The 19,220-nt window shown below is 40.4% G+C and overlaps 1 protein-coding gene across 2 annotated transcripts in view; it reads right to left on the reverse strand.

Moving 5' to 3' along the window:
* Window positions 1-3,866: 3,866 nt before the first annotated feature.
* Window positions 3,867-19,220, reverse strand: part of MED13L (mediator complex subunit 13L) — a 452,622-nt gene continuing 437,268 nt past the window's right edge. For both annotated transcript variants that reach the window (XM_048821992.2, XM_048821995.2), the window contains 4 exons: window positions 15,826-15,980; window positions 8,669-8,830; window positions 6,282-6,394; window positions 3,867-4,999 (listed from right to left, as the gene is read on the reverse strand). In XM_048821992.2, coding sequence (XP_048677949.1) covers window positions 4,867-4,999; window positions 6,282-6,394; window positions 8,669-8,830; window positions 15,826-15,980 — 563 coding nt within the window. In that variant the 3' untranslated portion in view covers window positions 3,867-4,866. The remainder of the gene's footprint in view (window positions 5,000-6,281; window positions 6,395-8,668; window positions 8,831-15,825; window positions 15,981-19,220) is intronic.

Here is a 19,220-nt window from a genome sequence, read left to right on the forward strand (position 1 = left end):
ATCTTTTTAGGAATCCTGGACAGCAGCAATGAAATCTGACCTTAACACTCACAAGTATAAGACAAAAATTAAAATATTTACCAGAGAATTGGTTCCATTTTCATGGGGCCCTGTTTTCCTAAGAACTTCTAAGCAATATTATTTTATAATTTGTATAGGATTTACAAGCATTAGTTAAATAAAATAAACTATAAACACAACAATTTTTGTCATATGGATTTTAAGATTAAAGAAATCTCGAATGAGAAGGTTGGGGACTTCTCTTGCAATTACCTTAGTCTATGATTATTTCTAAATTTAAAAATTTTATATGCAAAGCCAATTTCATGAGCTCAGCAGTGAGTTAGAAAGTCCCAGTTGGAGGTTATACAGCAGCAAATATTGAGTGGCAGTCCCATCTGTCCAAGGCTGTAACTGCATGTGGAGATGGGCTTTATCTCTCTTCAAATGGAAAATGAGTGAGGTGTTGAACCATAACTTACAAGAAAGAGATCTATGAAGGTCAGTCTTCCAGTGTTGTCTACACTCTGCAGACCCAACACAAATCCTGTCTGTTTTGAAGGGACACAGCTGTTGTAAATGGATGGCTTCTGTCAGGATGCAGGCCAGCCAGATAGGTGAAGGTGGTGTTAGAACTTGCTACAAAGTGGTGAGGTGTTTTAACCAATAAAACCAAAGGACTGTCAATTTTTGCAATGATTTGGGATTGACTGACTTGGCAATAATGAAATCTCAGGAAAAATTACTGTGTTCAACTGAATTTTCTGTATGATGAAGAGCTTATTTTTGCTACATTTTCCAAGAACCTTTCCTGAGCAAGTTCAACAAAACCCTCAATATACCTCCATTTGGGTTGGTATGGCAGTCTTTTAAATGCAACACTGGAAACTGGTTTGGTCAGATACAGCTAATCAAATTTACTTCCCCCACTGCATTGGTTCTAACCTGGTTTTTACGTGGCCAAAACTTCCATGTAGCTCAATGAAAATTCACCAGACCTCCAACATGCAGCTGTTGTATAGGAGAATAAACTTCATAGTTGCGCAGTCATTTTTCAATAGTAATTGCACTGCGGAAGAGAAAATGATTAAGCAAATATATAGGTCATGCAGGTCAATACAAATCCATTCACATCTGAACTGGGCCCATCAACATAATTTTATGGAGGATTTCTAGTAATGGTCTAAATAAGGGCAAAGTTCTTAGTGCTATGGAACCATCAAGGACCAAATCCTAGGAGTTCATTTAGAGCCTCTTGAAGAGGAAGATTCTCAGCCCTTGAGGAGCAATAGGCCTCTGAGTGCAAAAACCTGTACTCTTCAACTATGGTTTCAAATCATAGCACAGCCAGCTAAGGCTTTGAAATAAACTGAATTCCCATGCAAGTTACTGTGTGTCATGTCTTTTAGATGAGATCTTAAAAACCAGTGTGTTGTCTGCCCTGCACTGAAGATCCCATGGTGCGTTTTGTAAGAACAGAGGTTTAGCTGAAAGTTCCTCACTACTCCACCCATAGTGCACTAGTGGTCCTCTCTACCATGGAAGCAACTGCATTTCAGTTTTACACATATAGGCTGACCCCAGTGTGGGGGAAGGAGGGAGAGTAATTTAACTTTCACATTAAAAACATAGGTACATAGGGATACATTTCATCCATAGTAGATAAAGCTCTTGGAATTAAAAGTGCTTTACAAAGAGTATCTCTAGATTCACAACCCGTACTATTTACAGTTTGGTTGCTGTATTTGCTTTTACACTACTGCCACCTCTAACAGTAACAATTGTTATATTGAGCTCTTTTTAATATAATTTTCATTTCTTTGCAGTGTGAAGTCATGCCAGTGCCAATCATAACAAGTCACATCATCCTAGGAGGAAGCTATGGATTTTTAAATGCATTTTAACAGCCAAGGTGTCTTAGTTCTAAGTTACCTTCCCTAGGGATTAGATTTGCTCCTGAAGAAATGAATACGACAAAATGCACATAATGGACCTCATTTCTGTGCATGCTGTATAGATAGTACGGTTACATATAAACACAAAACCTTTACTCTCTAGGACGGCTTTGCTAATAATTCAGCAGTAGTCAAAGAATATACCACAGAGAATAAAACTCCACCCAGAAGTTTCAGTAATTCAATAATTTATTCATCTAAAAAAGTGTGTAAAAGTATATAGCTCTCATCCACAAGGTATATATGAATGACATTTAAAATGGAGGTCTTTATTATTATTGTTTCTTCTTTTTATCAAAGTCTTTTTAGTGTACTGTACCAGCGATATACTGTAGATTTAAAATGAACTTCACATTTTTTTTTTGTTTTCTTTCAAATTGTTGGCTATATATAAAAGAAGCTCACTGCAAAATGCTCAGAGAAAAAAAAAACAAAGAAATTCAGAACTCCCCCGAAATGTACAGCTTTTACATTTAAAAAAGGTTCTGAAATATACATACAAGCATGCTGGACATTCCCTCCTCCCCCCACCCTCTCCCTCTAGCTCAAACAACTGTAATAATAATTTTGATTTCAGCATGATTTCCAAAGTTAGAAATTAAGAAAAAAAAAAAAAACTTCTTCACGCTGTAGGAAAGCCAGGGCTTGTACATTTCAGATTAATTCAGTAAAAAACTCACAAGTAAAATAATGCATATTTAAGGGAAATATTATACAGACTTTTTCACACTGAAGTACATAAGATTTTTTCTTTAAAATCTATTGCCATTCATTTATTTTGCACAAAAACATATAAATATGTCAACAACTTCTCTTAACTTAAAAAAAAATTAAATAAAAATGACACCAGATGAAAACTACTCCTTGCTGCCCTTTTTAAATTTTTGCTTAGAACTGGGTTTCTGGGGAAGAAAAGCCCCTGGATAAAAACAGCCCATTTAAAAAAAAAAGCCCCAAACAAAACAATAATTCAAAGTTCAGATGAATCCTGGGAACAAATAACCCCAAAGTGGTAAAAGATTACAAATGTCTACTTTACATTTTTTTCCTCCCCAAGTTAAATTTTTTTTATACAAGTTTACAATCTTCATTTTTTATGCTCTTCAAAAGGCCTTGAGAATTTTCTTTTCTGATTAAGAAAAAATAGTACTGCAATATTTTTAAAGTCAATTTTACACTGTACACATTAGATACAAATGGTTTTGATATCTAATTTTTTTTTTTTACCTATACATTGCAAAGAGACACCCACATGGGTGGCTTGGAGCAGAGACTGAAATTATCCATTTACAGGTTACTCCTCTGCTTTCACCTTCCCATCACAAAAGCAATTTTTTAATATAATTTGTTTTAAATGTTACATTATCTCAAGAAAAATACTTTTTAAAATCATAGAATTTAATTTTTTTTTAACCAGAACATGAAAGTCTTTTGGAAGAACTTTAAATTTGTAGGATTTTCTCCATAGATAACTAGATCTCACAGCCTGATCCAAGTGCCCTGACCCCTCACATAAGGCAATCCATGCCTGCTGCACAGTGCAACAACAAACATTAGAAAATGGAGTTTAAATATAAACCCCTTGAAGCCTGGAATGAAGGAGTCATAAAAATACTTCAATTCACCATTAACCTTTAAAAATGGCAATTGTTTTACTAAACAAAGTAACTTTTCCACCACAGTGGCATAGCTTCAAGTACTAATTTAATGATATAATTTTTAAAAATTATTTCTTTGAAATAATATTCCTATAGTCAGAAAAAATACACCAGATTTGTAACTGATTCATTGTAAACAAAAAACATACTTTTGGATATGTACATGGACTAGTCTGCCCCGAGCTATGGGTGACTCAGGTTTCAGTAATAGTTTTCTAACATCATTAAATTCATTGGAAATATATCTCAGTCACTGCTCTACAATAGATTAACTTACCCCTTTCAATTTGCCTTTATTTTGGGCTTTAAAATGTTTTCCCTCCCCACCCCTCTCTCTTTTCTTCCATATGGTAGTGTTATCCTTCATTAAACACTGGCCACTTCTTGCTTTAACCAGGCTAAATACAGCTGAATTCTTTAAAGCAGAGCATGTTCTTATCAGAAAATGCTGACACTATTAGAGTTCTGAATGTGCTCCCCTTTCGCACATGGTCTTCCTAATTTGTATTTTGATTGTTACTGTTTTTTAGCTCCATTTCTGATTTCTAGGTCAGAAGAGTAAGAGGTATGTAGATAAATAATCCTCCGCTGGAACGGAGCTGGGTCTTTAGGATCATCTACTGTACCTGGTCCTCTATAATTTAAACAACAAAACCTAAAAATAAATAAAATTAAAATATCTCCAGACCTTTCACATCTACATGGACAGGAAACAAATGCATGCATTCATCCCAATCCACTCTGATAGGAACTCCAGGTAGACAGAAAACTCCATTATTTATAATAGAATATAACTGGTTCTCCTTTTCTGCAAAATCCCAGCTTATGCTGTTCAAACAAAGTAACCTTTAGGCAACCCAAACTGGTCACTACAAGACTTTACGTGCAGGGCTGAAATTGCCCTTAATTGTAAATCAGTTCCCCTTGCAAAAGGACATCGTCTTCAGATTCTTCCTTTTCTTTATTTCACACTGACCAGTAATTACTGGGCCTCTAAAATAACACTGGATTGAGGATACTGTATATTCACTGTTTCTGGATGGGCCCAGATTTTTGATAGAAGCTGCCAGAGATGTGTCAATGGGTCGATTAGTTTTGAACACTGCAGAGATCACGTGTGCTTATGGAGGAACTGAAGCACAGCACAGGACCTCGGGCCTGGTCTGAAGAGAAGCAAAGTTTTGATTTTTGCAGACTGTGGCACATTTCTCAGGTAAAGGGGGGAATGAGCCAGAGGAACAAGTGCTTTTTTATTAAAGTATATTCATGATGGCGTTGTACAGCTGAGTGAGCACCACAAAGTGAACAGGAAGGCAGGAGCTGCGATCCTGAGTGGCAGGGTTACACGTGAGCCAGGACAGTGCATTGTACTGCTCCAAAACAAACCTGTAAGAGAGAGAGAGAGACTGAGTGATGGCATTGGTAAATTACGGACCTGCTCTTCATGCTGTCTTTTCTAAAACATTTACTTGGAAAATTTCCAACCAGCTCTACAAGTCAGGAATGTCTGACAAAACTTAGTTTTGTTAGACAGTATCGATTTGCTGGAGCAAAATCTATTGCAGAGTCAACAAAATGTTGCTAAAAACCAGGTAGATTTCCATCGGAAACCTGCTGCTGTTCCAGGATTGACTGCTCCGCAGCTGAGCCCTGGGAGCGGCTAGGTTGCCAGCTCCAGGGCAGAGAGATTGGCAGCCTTCAGAACCCTGGCTGGAGCTGGGTCTCTTGGATCTGGCCAGGCTCCCTGATGCAGAGCAGGAACTACAGATGTCCTAAAAATCCCAGTTCCAGCGTGGGGCCATGCTAGGGCTTCCAGCTCCCAGCTTGGAACCGAGTGCCTGCATGCCACCCACAACTCCAAAGCGACTTTCTTTGGAGCTGGGAGCCCGGAAGTCCTAGGATGACATACATGGTCAGCGGCCCCACCCCAGGGCTGGGGACCCTAAGGTTGCTTGTTAGGAGTCTGGATGCCCTGAGGTTACTGGCCCCAACAGTCTGTACGATGGGGCTGCTCTGGACCTGCAAAGGCTCAGCATAACTGACAGTCAGTTTCACATTTTGTTTCAGAAGTGCTGTGTTTTTGAAGCTAATTTTTTTGATTCACAGAGACATTTTGGCAAATTTGGTTTCATTCTGATGCGGCATGAACCCAAATTTCAAAACCCCCAGATATCTTGCTCATCAAAAACAAGGTGTTTTGGCCAGCTCTATTGACTTGTACACAGGCTTGCTTGTTTACTTTCTACTCTATCTTTAGGAGAAGGGAAATTGAGAGAGTGCATTAGCTTCTACTTAAAACACAAACAAAAAAACCCACCAACCCTATTTCTCTGGATGGGAGAATGTACTCCCAACAAAGTCCCTGCCAGCTTGTTGACTGGTGCAGAGAATATGAGAAATGGCCACTATGCTCCTGCTCTTCCCCCCACTCACTTTCAACTAGTGGTGGCAGTACCTTACTCCAACAAAATTTTCCCATCCCCTCAGGAGGGATGTACGGAGGGTGGCTCTCTTGTGCACCCACAGAGAGCTGAGCACAATGCACACTGGAACTGTTAAAGCAGGGGAGAGATTCTGAGGTTCAAAGCAATGGATCCCTCAGTGATGTTCAGCCAACTGTTCTCATAGCCTTGGGAGGGTGGGGAATGCACAGCCTGGAAGATGTTACCTCAAAACATCTGATGTAGTTTTAGAGTCGAGGGGGTGGGGAACCCGTTGAGAGTTCCTTACAGAGAGAAGTTCATCAGTCTGTGCTACGGAGATATGGTGATGCAGTGAGGCCTATGGAAGGAAAGCGACAAACATAGCCATTTGCGTAACAGGTGTGTCAGCAGATTTCACAAGGACCAGCAGCAATATCTCTGAGAATTTTTAAATAAGCAGATCCCGCCCACTTCCCAGGACAACTTGAAATTTTGGTTAACTAGGTTTAGACTCTAGAGCTGGACATGCTGTTTGTTCTCTGCTGAATCCTACTGTGTCCATATACGTTCTGTATCTCTGCAATTTCATTCTCGAATGCTCATCTGAACTGACCCCAAATTTTTATTACTGGGGGTCAGATGTCTCTGAAAATCACACTGAACTATGGTCCACAGTCCATAGCCACCATATATGCAAAACAGCTATTTCAAGCACTGAAAGCCAAACAGATTATGTAATGTGTTAGCAACAGGACTTATTGCACCCAATGCACTAATGAATCTAGCAGCAGAAAGTCTAAACCTACTAAATGGTTTCAGGAAGGAATCCAGAAAGTTTCTGTCTTGTCTGAGCTGTGTTTTTACTGCTGGAACTGAATCTTAATAGTTCTATTATGCATTCTTAAACCTCAAAAATTGAGGTTTAAAATGAGCAAAAAACCTGATCTTTGATCCCTGCTTTCATATCTGCTTGGGTTGTGATCTCAAATTTAGCAAGCAAAGCAGAGTTGAGCCAAGCATGTACTTAGATAGAAGGTCTCCCTGGAAAACCAGAAGTGCTACAGGAGCTGGCTTGATGACTCACTGAGTTGCCCTTTTCCTTTGGTCAGCGCTGAGCCAACATCTCTTGTATAGGGATGTTGTGGTGCTGGAGGAGCCGCCTTTCAGCTTATAAATCTGAGTCACTTGTAATCATCAAAGCTTAATACAAAATCTATTTCCTCAGCCAAGTTTTCCCACAAAGGTACCCTTACTGATACTAACCAACACTCACTTTTCTATATTCAACAATCACCACTACCACTTTAAACCTGTCTTTTCCTGTCAGGGGAAAGAGTGAAAGACTGGTCTGTTATAGTAGAATGATGGACACCAACATAAGAACCTGTGTAGACAGAAAGACCCAGGGTACTTAAGGAAAGAGTTCAAGATATTAGTTAAATTGGAAATGGGCAAGCACAACAAGACTGTCTTATTACTCTACATCTTGCTTACTTAATTACTTTGGGATTGTATTAGGGGTATATTATTTTCCTCATTCACAAATGTGTAGTTTTGCACAATGTGGGGTTAAGAAACTGCTGCATGCGACCCAACAGGTGACTACATTTTTCGAGTAGTTGAAGCAATTCCAGTGTATATCGGTGTATGTTTTATAAAGTGCTTTGTGATCCTTTGTAATGGGAAGCATTATATACACTGAAGATATTACATCTTAAGTAAAGATTTTGTAGGATAATAAGAATATACACTAAAGACACTAATCCACCTCTTCTCCCTGTTCAGGCATGTCTTCTCCTATTTTATTACTCTTATCCCCTCCCTAACATGTTATGTCTATATAATATTTGTGTAGTTTTGTATTGTTTGGTCTTGCAGCTTTGACAAGCTGTAAAATTGTGCAATTACATAGTTCTATTGGCAATCCTGTGAAGTGTGCAGTATTTGGAAACATATACAAGCTGTAAGTCATTTACCTTTTTGTACTTTTCATTGCCTGTTTCATTATGAAAATCTCCAAAAAGGTAATCACAGAAAAGAAACGAAAGATACTGATTCTATATCTATCCTATTCAGGTTCTTATACTGTGTCCATCACTGTACATCAAGTAAGCTAAGTTTCTGGAACTGCTGTTTTGCTTGAGCGTCTCATTTTTGGTCTTTGTGCCACAGCTGTAGCATGGAAGAATGAGAACTACGGTTTCTTCTTCCTCAGGATGACTAGGCCTTGGGAACTGAAAGCCAGGGCACCTTCCTCTAATATTACTTAATGTGAGTGTGCTTTAGCGTTTGGAAATGGTCAGAATCCACTGTGTGCTTGTGAAGACCAATTCAGTAGGAAAGCAGGCAGCTGGCACACACCAAATCCCAGCATAGAGGGAGCCCCAACCTTGAGTGTCTGTAAGTGGGGGAAGGGATGCTCAAATGACTGCAGATGGAGGCAAGGACCTGAGAGGGAAGAGGAAGCATAAATGGGAATGCAGCAGCCAACTGATTACATTGAAACTCAAACATAACTTTAGTTTTAAATATAATCAGTTGACACCCCTGAAAGGCAGTACTTTCCAGGAAAACGGGGGGTGTCTGTTTACCCTGCCATTATCCCCCTCTAGGGACAGCATACTAGACAAACCTTGAGGAAGAGGGGACACTGGTTTTGTGCCTGTGGACAGGATGACCAGAACCACTGTGGAAGATTCTCAGCTTTGGCAGTTGATACAAAGTATCCTAGAGCAAGAGGCTGTTGCTTCAGCTCTTCAGGGGCTTCTCTGGAAAGAAGACGTTCTCCTTGACTCTAGAGGGAAAAAAAGGAAAAGCATCAGCAGCATGAAAATCAATCAGTTCAATCCTTGTTTCACTGTCCCAATCCCTTTTCTGTCAGCACCCACAGATACTCACCCCTTGTTTACATACCCCTCAACTCTGAATCCAGTTTTGACTTGTTGCCAGTTATCAAGGTAATCTCAGACTGTGCAACACATTCCCTCTAGCTAGTCACAGAGTTTTTCAGACCACACTATTTAGCCCTAATCTCTGGTAGTGGGGTTCTCCAGATTAACAATCCAGGAGCACCTCAGGTCCCTAAAGAACAACAGAACATGACAGGTTGAAGTGAGTCTGTTCCAGGGCCTAATGGCATGAAATTAAGGCTATATGCAGGGAAATGGGATTTGATCCTGGAGGGAATTGTCCTCTCTAAACTGGCAGAAGATAGGGGCGCTCCAAAGGAAAGGACAGCTGTTTGCAGGCATCTGGATGATTTATAGAGCAGCAGTGGCTGGAGAAATTGTATGGTTTCTACTTTCCCCAAATTTCATGAGCTTTCCCACATCCAGCAGAATACACTTTCAGCATATTGCAAATTCCAGTCATCCTGTCTCTTTGGCTAATGTGAGAGAATTCTAAGAGACTTCCTTTTGGTTCTGTAAAAGTAATTTAGAAATGGCTGGTTTTTGTCGAAGCTGCGTGAGTTCAGAGAGAGAATAATTCAGTCTTTCAAGTTTGAAACTGTATTTGCTCTTTCAGGTACATTTGTTATCGTATGGGTATGACAGAAATTGTACTGACTGTTCACATTACTCTCACATTAGGAAAAACAACACGTACTATATGATATTAATGATACAAGTATCAAGTACTGTACCTACCTATATATAATTCAATAGGAGACATACCTCCTCTGTTCCATTCCTTCCTGTGCTAGTTATGACAATCAATAGTTAATTTCTGTGGTAGAGTATTTATCTGATATAAATTGAGTCACATATGAGATACTGTTATGTTCTCTCACACTAACCAGACATATTTACATTTATTTCATTGGTTAATTTTAAAAAAGGCTAAAAAATCCCATTAGACAAGATTTTATAAGACAACATGATGTCAGTGCAGACATTTCAACTCAAGAATTTTTACTTTTACAGAACAAACTTGAGATGAGTGAAAACCTCAGCCTTCTGGTCCATTAGCTAGGATGTCTTGGCATGGAGACCCCATGCTTGCAGCTCTTACTAGAACACTATTTGATGAACACTGTCCGAGCTATCAATCCTAAGTATTCACATACTGCCATTTTCTGGAGGATTATGAATAAGGCTTAGAACCCTCAGCTCCTCAGGCTCTGGGTTCTTCAGCTGTTAAGGCCATGGTGTGGAGAGAAAGTGGGTGGCATTGGGAGTGCCCAATGCTGGACAAATTGCAACAAGCAGCATTAGGAACTAAGCTCAGATTTTCAGGCATTTTAAGGGAGAAAAATAAAGTTAGCCCATAACTGATACTGAAGTGAAGAAAATGCATTTAAACTGGATAAACAGACACCATTTTCTGTATTCTTTTTGCTTTTATAGGCACTATTCCTAGGAAAACTTTTCTCGTCTTAAGGCTGATGTGAACTATGTTTATGTTTAAGTTTGAGTGGGTAGAGGTATTCACACTCTGCTGAAGAATCAGTTTGATCAGGAAAAAGTAGTGTGGTATGGAACAATATTACAAAAATCATGCATTTTCCCGAATCAGACTCCCCCATGTACTGGACAAAGCTCCTTCCTTTGATAAGCTAATAAAAGTTATTAATTGGTTTCTGTGTAAGTTTTCTGAAGAGCTATATCAACTGTTCTCACTAGAATAATAAGTCCATCTAGATGTAAAGCAAGTTTGGCATGCTTCCATCTGTAGCTGGTCTCACTGTGGCGGGATGCAGGAGATAAAGGGAATATCTGACTATTTGGTTATACACTGAATTATAAAATGATACTCTGACACATCTCAGTTTCCCTCACCCTCTTTTAAAGTTCTTTACATCACCTGCCATGCTAATGAATATACAGGAAGTTTTCTAAAGCTGATGAGAGGAGTGATGTGTGTTCTGCTCAAGAGAGGTTAATTTCATATTTTAAACTGTAACTGCATTTTTAGGGGTACATTTGTTTTTAGCAAATGTTCTTTCCCATCTTTTTATTCCTTTAATAGATGCAAACATCATGACCTAGAAAGTTGGAAAATATTCTAGACTGAGCCCTGTCTCAGAAGAACCTGGATTGGCAATTCATTTAATCCACCCACTTTTTGATTCAGTGGGGGGGAAACACACCCATCTGATCCCACTACACCCAAATTGGTTTCATCATGAAACCTTCCAGGGCTAGTCCTTGAAGCAGCTCTTTCTCTATCAGTAATATCTTAATCAGGCATCAAAGAAAGTTAAACAGCCCATAAAGTGGTTATGCTTCGAAAGGGCTGCAGCTCACCTGGCTGCGGGCATTTGGAAAATCCAACAGCAGACCTTGAAACTGGCTGTTGAGCAATCAGGGCCCACACTGGTAAACTACAACAATCAATTACATGTTACATGGATGAAGGCTTGACCTTCCCTGACCCAGAAGGTAATGATCACACGCTGTGCTTTTTTAAAAACAAAAATTACACCTCAATTACCAGGCCCTTGTTAATGGTTAAACTGAATTACTATAACAGGTTCACCCAGAGAAGACCTGTCCAGGTCTCCAGGCTCTTTGGTCAATAACCTTTTTGTGCTGCTTTTAAGCCAGTTGGATTGAGTTTTCACTGAGAGTCAATTGTATAAAGTAATTCTTTAAAAATGCAAAAAAACGATAATAGAAACTGAACAACTCAGTAAGTCAGAGAGAGAAACTTGTTAACTGATGCTCAGTGGTGGGAATGGACGGCTCAAGGGTTTGGTAATAGAATATGGAACTTTTCATCTTTAGGGTTGCCAGTTTGAAAACAATTTATGGAGTATAATTTATAACTACTTGATGGCCTTTGAGAAGTGAGTTGAATTATTAGTGTCTAATGGACATATGTCCAGATCACAGAACACTCCCCCCCCCCCCCCAATTGACCTTCTTGGAAGTCTCAGCAAGATAGCCCCATAAGGTGACAGTTGAGGCACACTGGCAGCAGGGCAATGTGGCAAGCTTATGCTACTGCTGTGCCTGTTCTGTGATGAAATAAAGGGCTTTATTCTTCAGAGCTGTTAACCTGGCACATTTCTCCAGCTTGAAAAATCACTGAATTTTGTGTGGCCAGAGGGTTTTTAATAAAAGAAACTATTCATTGTTTGAGCATAGTGCTGTTGTGTCACGATGAATTGTTAGCATCATCCACACTCAATAAAGGGTCTGCAGTTAAGATCTTAAGGAGTGTATTCTGGACTTCAAATCATACCAGATTTACAATTTCACTGTTTAAAAACAACAAAAATGTACCGCCAGTAGCTGGGAGATGCAAGGACATTGCGTAGTTATAAAAAATATAAATAGTGGATTACAAAAGCAACAGCAAATTCATCCCCATTATATTAGATTTATTTATAAAGTAAAATTCAATCTCTGATTTTTTTAAATAATTGTTGTGAAGCATGTTTCAGCTTTAACTTCAACACTTCCCTAATAAAAGCCTCCCTGCTGCCACATTATAAATGCAGTGCCTGCAGTTTTTGCATGTTTATCATGGAAAGGATTATGATGGGCATAAATAAAAGCACCATGCAGTCTCTTACACAACTGAGAGAATGTGTATGTGTAAGACAACCCTGCCAGACTTGCTTCAAAATTATGCTAAATTTGATTCAACAATTCTTTCTCAAATTAACAAAATTTGCATTTTAAATCACCATTGATGCTGGAACCAATGTCTCAGAAGCCACTTTAAACAGAAACAACTTAGAAAGAGCATGCACCCAGGGCTATTTTTTTTCCAGAGAAAACAAAATTAGCATAAAACTCCAGCACCTGCAGAGCTTATGTTCTGACACTGGGTTTTATCGTGAGGAAAAATAGTCCGCTCAGAAACCAATTCCTTTTTCTGGAAAATCATTTATGAAGACTTTGAAACTAGGCCAATATCTAAAACCATCTTCTCAAATCCTGCTCTGATGCCAGAAGCAGGAACTTGTTTTCTCTTGCCACAGAGGGCAGGACAAGAGGCAATGGGTTCGAATTACATCACCGCAGAATTAGATTAAATCTAAGAACAATAGGACAATGGAATAGACTGCCCTAGGGAGTCTGTGGAAGATTCTTGACTGGAAGTTTAAAAGGAGGCTGAACAGCCAAGTCTTGGATGGTTTAGACACAGCAAATCCTGCATCTTGGCAGGGGGCTAGACTAGATCACTCTGATGGTCCCTTCTAACCCTATGAATTAGTTGGGGAAGCTAAAGTGGATGGGAACCTGGAGGCAGTGACCATGAGATGGTTGAATTCAGGATCCTGACACAGGGAAGAAGGGAGAGCAGCAGAATACGGACCCTGGACTTCAGAAAAGCAGACTTTGACTCCCTCAGGGAACTGATGGGCAGGATCCCCTGGGAGGATAACTAACATGAGGGTGAAAGGAGTCCAGGAGAGCTTGCTGTATTTTAAAGAATCTTTATTGAGGTTACAGGGACAAACCATCCCAATGTGTAGAAAGAATAGTAAATATGGCAGGCGACCAGCTCCTCTTAACGGTGAAATCCTTGCTGATCTTGAACACAAAAAAGAAGCTTACAAGAAGTGGAAGATTGGACAAATGACCAGGGAAGAGTATAAAAATATTGCTCGGGCATGCAGGAGTGAAATCAGGAAGGCCAAATCACACCTGGAGTTGCAGCTAGCAAGAGATGTTAAGAGTAACAAGAAGGGTTTCTTCAGGTATGTTAGCAACAAGAAGAAAGTCAAGGAAAGTGTGGGGCCCTTACTCAATGAGGGAGGCAACCTAGTAACAGAGGATGTGGAAAAAGCTAATGTACTCTCAATGCTTTTTTTGCCTCTGTCTTCACGAACAAGGTCAGCTCCCAGACTGCTGCACTTGGCAGCACAGCATGGGGAGGAGGTGACCAGCCCTCTCTGGAGAAAGAAGTGGTTCGGGACTATTTAGAAAAGCTGGATGAGCACAAGTCCATGGGGCCGGATGCGCTGCATCCGAGAGCGCTAAAGGAGTTGGCGGATGTGATTGCAGAGCCATTGGCCACTATCTTTGAAAACTCATGGCGATCGGGGGAAGTCCCGGACGACTGGAAAAAGGCTAATGTAGTGCCTATCTTTAAAAAAGGGAAGGAGGAGGATCCTGGGAACTACAGGCCTGTCAGCCTCACCTCAGTCCCTGGAAAAATCATGGAGCAGGATCTCAAGGAATCAATTCTGAACCTCTTAGAGGAGAGGAAAGTGATCAGGAACAGTCAGGATGGATTCACCAAGGGCAAGTCATGCCTGACTAATCTAATTGCCTTCTATGACGAGATAACTGGCTCTGTGGATGAGGGGAAAGTGGTGGACGTGTTGTTCCTTGACTTTAGCAAAGCTTTTGACACGGTCTCCCACAGTATTCTTGCCAGCAAGTTAAAGAAGTATGGGCTGGATGAATGCACTATAAGGTGGGTAGAAAGTTGGCTAGATTGTTGGGCTCAACGGGTAGTGATCAATGGCTCCATGTCTAGTTGGCAGCCGGTATCAAGTGGAGTGCACCAAGGGTCGGTCCTTGGGCCGGTTTTGTTCAATATCTTCATTAATGATCTGGAGGATGGTGTGGATTGCACCCTCAGCAAGTTCGCAGATGACACTAATTTGGGAGGAGAGGTAGATACGCTGGAGGGTAGAGATAGGATACAGAGGGCCCTAGACAAATGAGAGGATTGGGCCAAAAGAAATCTGATGAGGTTCAACAAGGACAAGTGCAGAGTCCTGCACTTAGGACGGAAGAACCCCATGCACCGCTACAGACTAAGGACCGAATGGCTCGGCAGCAGTTCTGCAGAAAAGGACCTAGGGGTTACAGTGGACGAGAAGCTGGATATGAGTCAACAGTGTGCCCTTGTTGCCAAGAAGGCCAATGGCATTTTGGGATATATACGTAGGGGCATTGCCAGCAGATTGAGGGACGTGATCATTCCCCTCTATTCAACATTGGTGAGGCCTCATTTGGAGTACTGTGTCCTGTTTTGGGCCCCACACTAGAAGGAGGATGTGGAAAAATTGGAAAACGTCCAGCGGAGGGCAACAAACATGATTGGGGACTGGAACACATGACTTATGAGGAAAGGCTGAGGGAACTGGGATTGTTTAGTCTGCGGAAGAGAAGAATGAGGGGGGATTTGATAGCTGCTTTCAACTACCTGAAAGGGGGTTCCAAAGAGGATGGATCTAGACTGTTCTCAGGGGTAGCTGATGACAGAACAAGGAGTAATGGTCTCAAGTTGCAGTGGGGAAGGTTTACGTTGGAAATTAGGAAGAACTTCTTCACTAGGAGGGTGGTGAAACACTGGAATGCGTTACCTAGGGAGGTGGTGGAATCTCCTTCCTTAGAAGTTTTTAAGGTCAGGCTTGACAAAGCCCTGGCTGGGATGATTTAGTTGGGGATTGGTCCTGCTTTGAGCAGGGGGTTGGACTAGATGACCTCCTGAGGTCCCTTCCAACCCTGATATTCTATGATTCTATGCATTGTTCCAAATCATCATAATCTTTGCTTTTCATGAATACAGATGGACATCCATTCAAGGATGTAGAATACGGCTCTGGCACAAGAAGCAAAAGCTCCTATACGAATCAAGTTCCACAATGACAATTAGCTATCACTAACTTTGGAGTGGGTGATATAAATAAAGGTGTAACTGGAGCACCTTTCATCTTCTCTGACAGTAGCTAGCTAACATCTTCAACTTTTTACTGTTAACTTCAAGGCTTCTTTCTCCATTAATTTCTGTCTGCAGTCAGCTGGTTAATTTTCAGAAACTACAGAAAATGCTTTGTTGGAGGATTACTTAATATGTATGTGTCTTACAGATCCTTACCCTACTGTGCTGAAAGTGAGATCCCACGCCAATCCCAGAAGGGGAACCAGGGGAAGGAACTGGAGAGGAATTTGGAGAAGAGTGGAGATTCCCCGTGATTAAAATTCCAATGTCATTGTCCATGTCATCTGGGAATGGGAGGTCAAACATGTCATCTGAAAGAAAGGGAGAGAAAAAGATAAGTCCCTTGTCTAGCCTGTGATCCAGTTAAAATAAATAAAGTCCTGTTCACTGATCTACTGTACATTAGACACCAATTCCCTTTTCCAGAATGCTCCTATTGCGACGGCCTTGATCTGTACACTGAAAAGGCTGCTGAAGGCAAGCAGTACATCTTTTATTATTTTATACCCACTTAGTCAGCACTTTTGATCCCAGCAGCAGATTTAAAAACAAAAATAAGGTTGACAGATTGGCTGACATCTCTGACAATCCTGAATTTTAGAGATGGTCATATACTGAACAAAAGATTTTCATGTCAAATCAGCTTGCTAGCAGTCCAAATGGAAATAATTGTTAGGTTAGACTGAATTAACTCTCACAGCAGTTGGTCATAGCTGCTCTCAGCAATCTAATTGTCAACAAAATATTTGAAACGCATTAAAAACTAAAATGTATTTAAGTTAGCCTTTAGCAGGTGCTGTACTTTAAGCTTTTAGTGCTACAGGCCAGATTCTGGCAGCCTCACTCACGTCATCTTATTCTGTGAGTAGTCTCATTGACTTCAAGAGAACTGCTCAGAGAGTGAAGTACTACTCAATGTAAGGATAGCAGAATCTGGCCTTTAGTGAAATACGAGGTTAGAAATTAATTTCATAATTACTTCAAAATACTGCATATTATTTTGCTAAGTCTCTGATTTTTATATGAAACTTTCATTTTCCCATTGGCCCAATAATGAAAACAAAGCCTGATGAATTGCCATTTTATCTCATGAAAACTCATCAATTCATATCATTACTGTACCCTGGATTAATCTAAATAATATCTGTGAGAGCCCAATGGAGGCCTGGAATATAGGATAGCTTAGAACAGAGGTTCTCATACTGTAGTTCACAGAAAGCTGGGACCTTGATTCTCACTGCTTCTACAGTCATCCATGGTTTTGTTTTTTTGTTTTTAAAAAGCATCAACTTATGTTAAAGCAACTGAAAATGTGGAGAAGCTATGTTAGCTGACTCCAAGGGAGGACACAGGTTCTCCCCCATGTACCTGGAGCAGCTAGAGAAGCCAGAGCTGAGTCAGAAGTTGCCAGTGATAAATCATTCTAATAATAATCTCACCATATGAGGAGAGATTAAAGAGGCTAGGACTTTTCAGCTTGGAAAAGAGGAGACTAAGGGGGGATATGATAGAGGTCTATACAATCATGAGTGGAGTGGAGAAAGGGAATAAGGAAAAGTTATTTACTTGTTCCCATAATATAAGAACTAGGAGCCACCAAATGAAATTAATGGGTAGCAGGTTTAAAACAAATAAAAGGAAGCTCTTCTTCACGCAGCGCACAGTCAACCTGTTAGGTTCACTCCCTCTGGGGCACCTGGCATTGGTCACTGTCAGCAGACAGGATACTGGGCTGGATGGACCTTTGGTCTGACCCAGTATGACCATTCTTATGTTCTTGTTCATTATGCCTCCCAACTCCCGGCACACACCTCCAAAAAGCATGACTTAGTGCAACAGACAGTTAAAATACCTAAATACTTCCATAATACTTTGCCATTTATGCATTTACTGTAGATACATAAGCCCTGGCTGGGATGATTTAACTGGGAATTGGTCCTGCTTTGAGCAGGGGGTTGGACTAGATGACCTTCTGGGGTCCCTTCCAACCCTTATATTCTATGATTCTATGACAGTGGCTAGACAGCAAATGGAATGAGATGACCCATATAATCATAAAAAGGAGGGGAGCTGGTCCATGAAACATACTCTTAAGATGTGGTCCAAGCAATGAAAGCTGACAAATGCCAAGCTTAGAGGATTTTAGAATTGGTTCAAAAAAATAGGTCAACATTTTTATGAAAAATGTATCCCTTTTTTAATCAAAAAGTTTCAACCAACTCTAGAGGTTTGCATTGGTATATACAGCCTTTCACCTGCAAATCAATGATTTGATTAGGTTGTGACCAAAAGTTGTTATATTATGTTGGTTCAATGGCTTAAATGAAATTTAAGTGATGGCCTCAGTCCAGTTCTTAGTGGACTGACATCCACATCACACAACCACCACGAGTTGCAGCTTTTCCTGTCAGTCTTAGGACTGAATGGACACTGAGACAATTTGCTCTTTCTCCTAGAGAAGTCCCTCCAAAACAGAATTAAGTCACATTAGCGAGATGAGAAAACTTGAACTCCAGCTGATCATGTTCCATCTGTTCTGTTGCTAAAGAAAGTTCACTTCCCTGGACTGTCAATCCATTTTATTATTTTGCTTAATTTATTTTTTAAATAAAGACACCTGAATAGTTGTTATTTTTGGGCTCCAGACTTATTAGCTAATAAAAATATTTTAAAAGAACAGCCAGTTTAAATCCAAGTTTAGATAACTTTATTATGCCCAATTACTGTTATAGCTCTGATAAGTGGCATCATATAGTTATCTCGGCACTTACGACTTCCTGGTACAAGGGACAGGTAGAGGAAAAAGAAGAGGTTACTTGTACAGTAACTAGAGTTCTTCGAGATGTTTGTCCTGATGGGTGCTCCATTTCAGGTGTGTATGCCCTCCACATGCCTTTGATCAGAGATTTTTGGTAGCAGTACCCGCTTGATCTGCACCTGTGCTCTAGACACCCTTGTCCTCCATACCAAGTGTACATAGGGCAGCATGGTAAAACTACCCTCAGTTCCGTCTGTACCACAAAGTCCCGCGAGACAAGATTCCAATGCAGAGGGTAAGGAAGGTGGGTAGTGGAGCACCCACAGTGACAAACACCTTAAATGAACTCCAGTTCCTATACAAGGTAGTTAACCCCTCCTTCTTTATATCCATATGGCCACTCCACTTCAGGTGACTCCTTACCAGTACACCCTGCAGGAGGTAGAAGCTTCGGAACCAGATTTAAGGCTGATAACAGAACTGTAATACCAAAGGCAACATCTGCCCTAGATGTGTGCACTAAAGCATCACGTTTGGAGAAACTGTGAACGGAAGCCCAAGTGGCAGCTCTGCAAATTTCCGCAACTGGTATATTTTTAACCGTGTCATGGAAGTACACTGACATCTGGTAGAAATGGCTATTATTTTAGGAGGGGCTGAAAATTAACAGCCTCAAAACAAGAGAGGATGCAATCCAAAACTCACTTTGAAATTCTTTGGGTGAAAATCATGGATCCCTCAGCCCTATCTGCAAAAGAAACAGTCAGAGACTTTCTGAATGGTTGGGTTCTAT

The sequence above is a fragment of the Caretta caretta genome, chromosome 15 (assembly GCF_965140235.1).
Source record: "Caretta caretta isolate rCarCar2 chromosome 15, rCarCar1.hap1, whole genome shotgun sequence".
Classification (NCBI taxonomy): Eukaryota; Metazoa; Chordata; order Testudines; family Cheloniidae; genus Caretta; species Caretta caretta.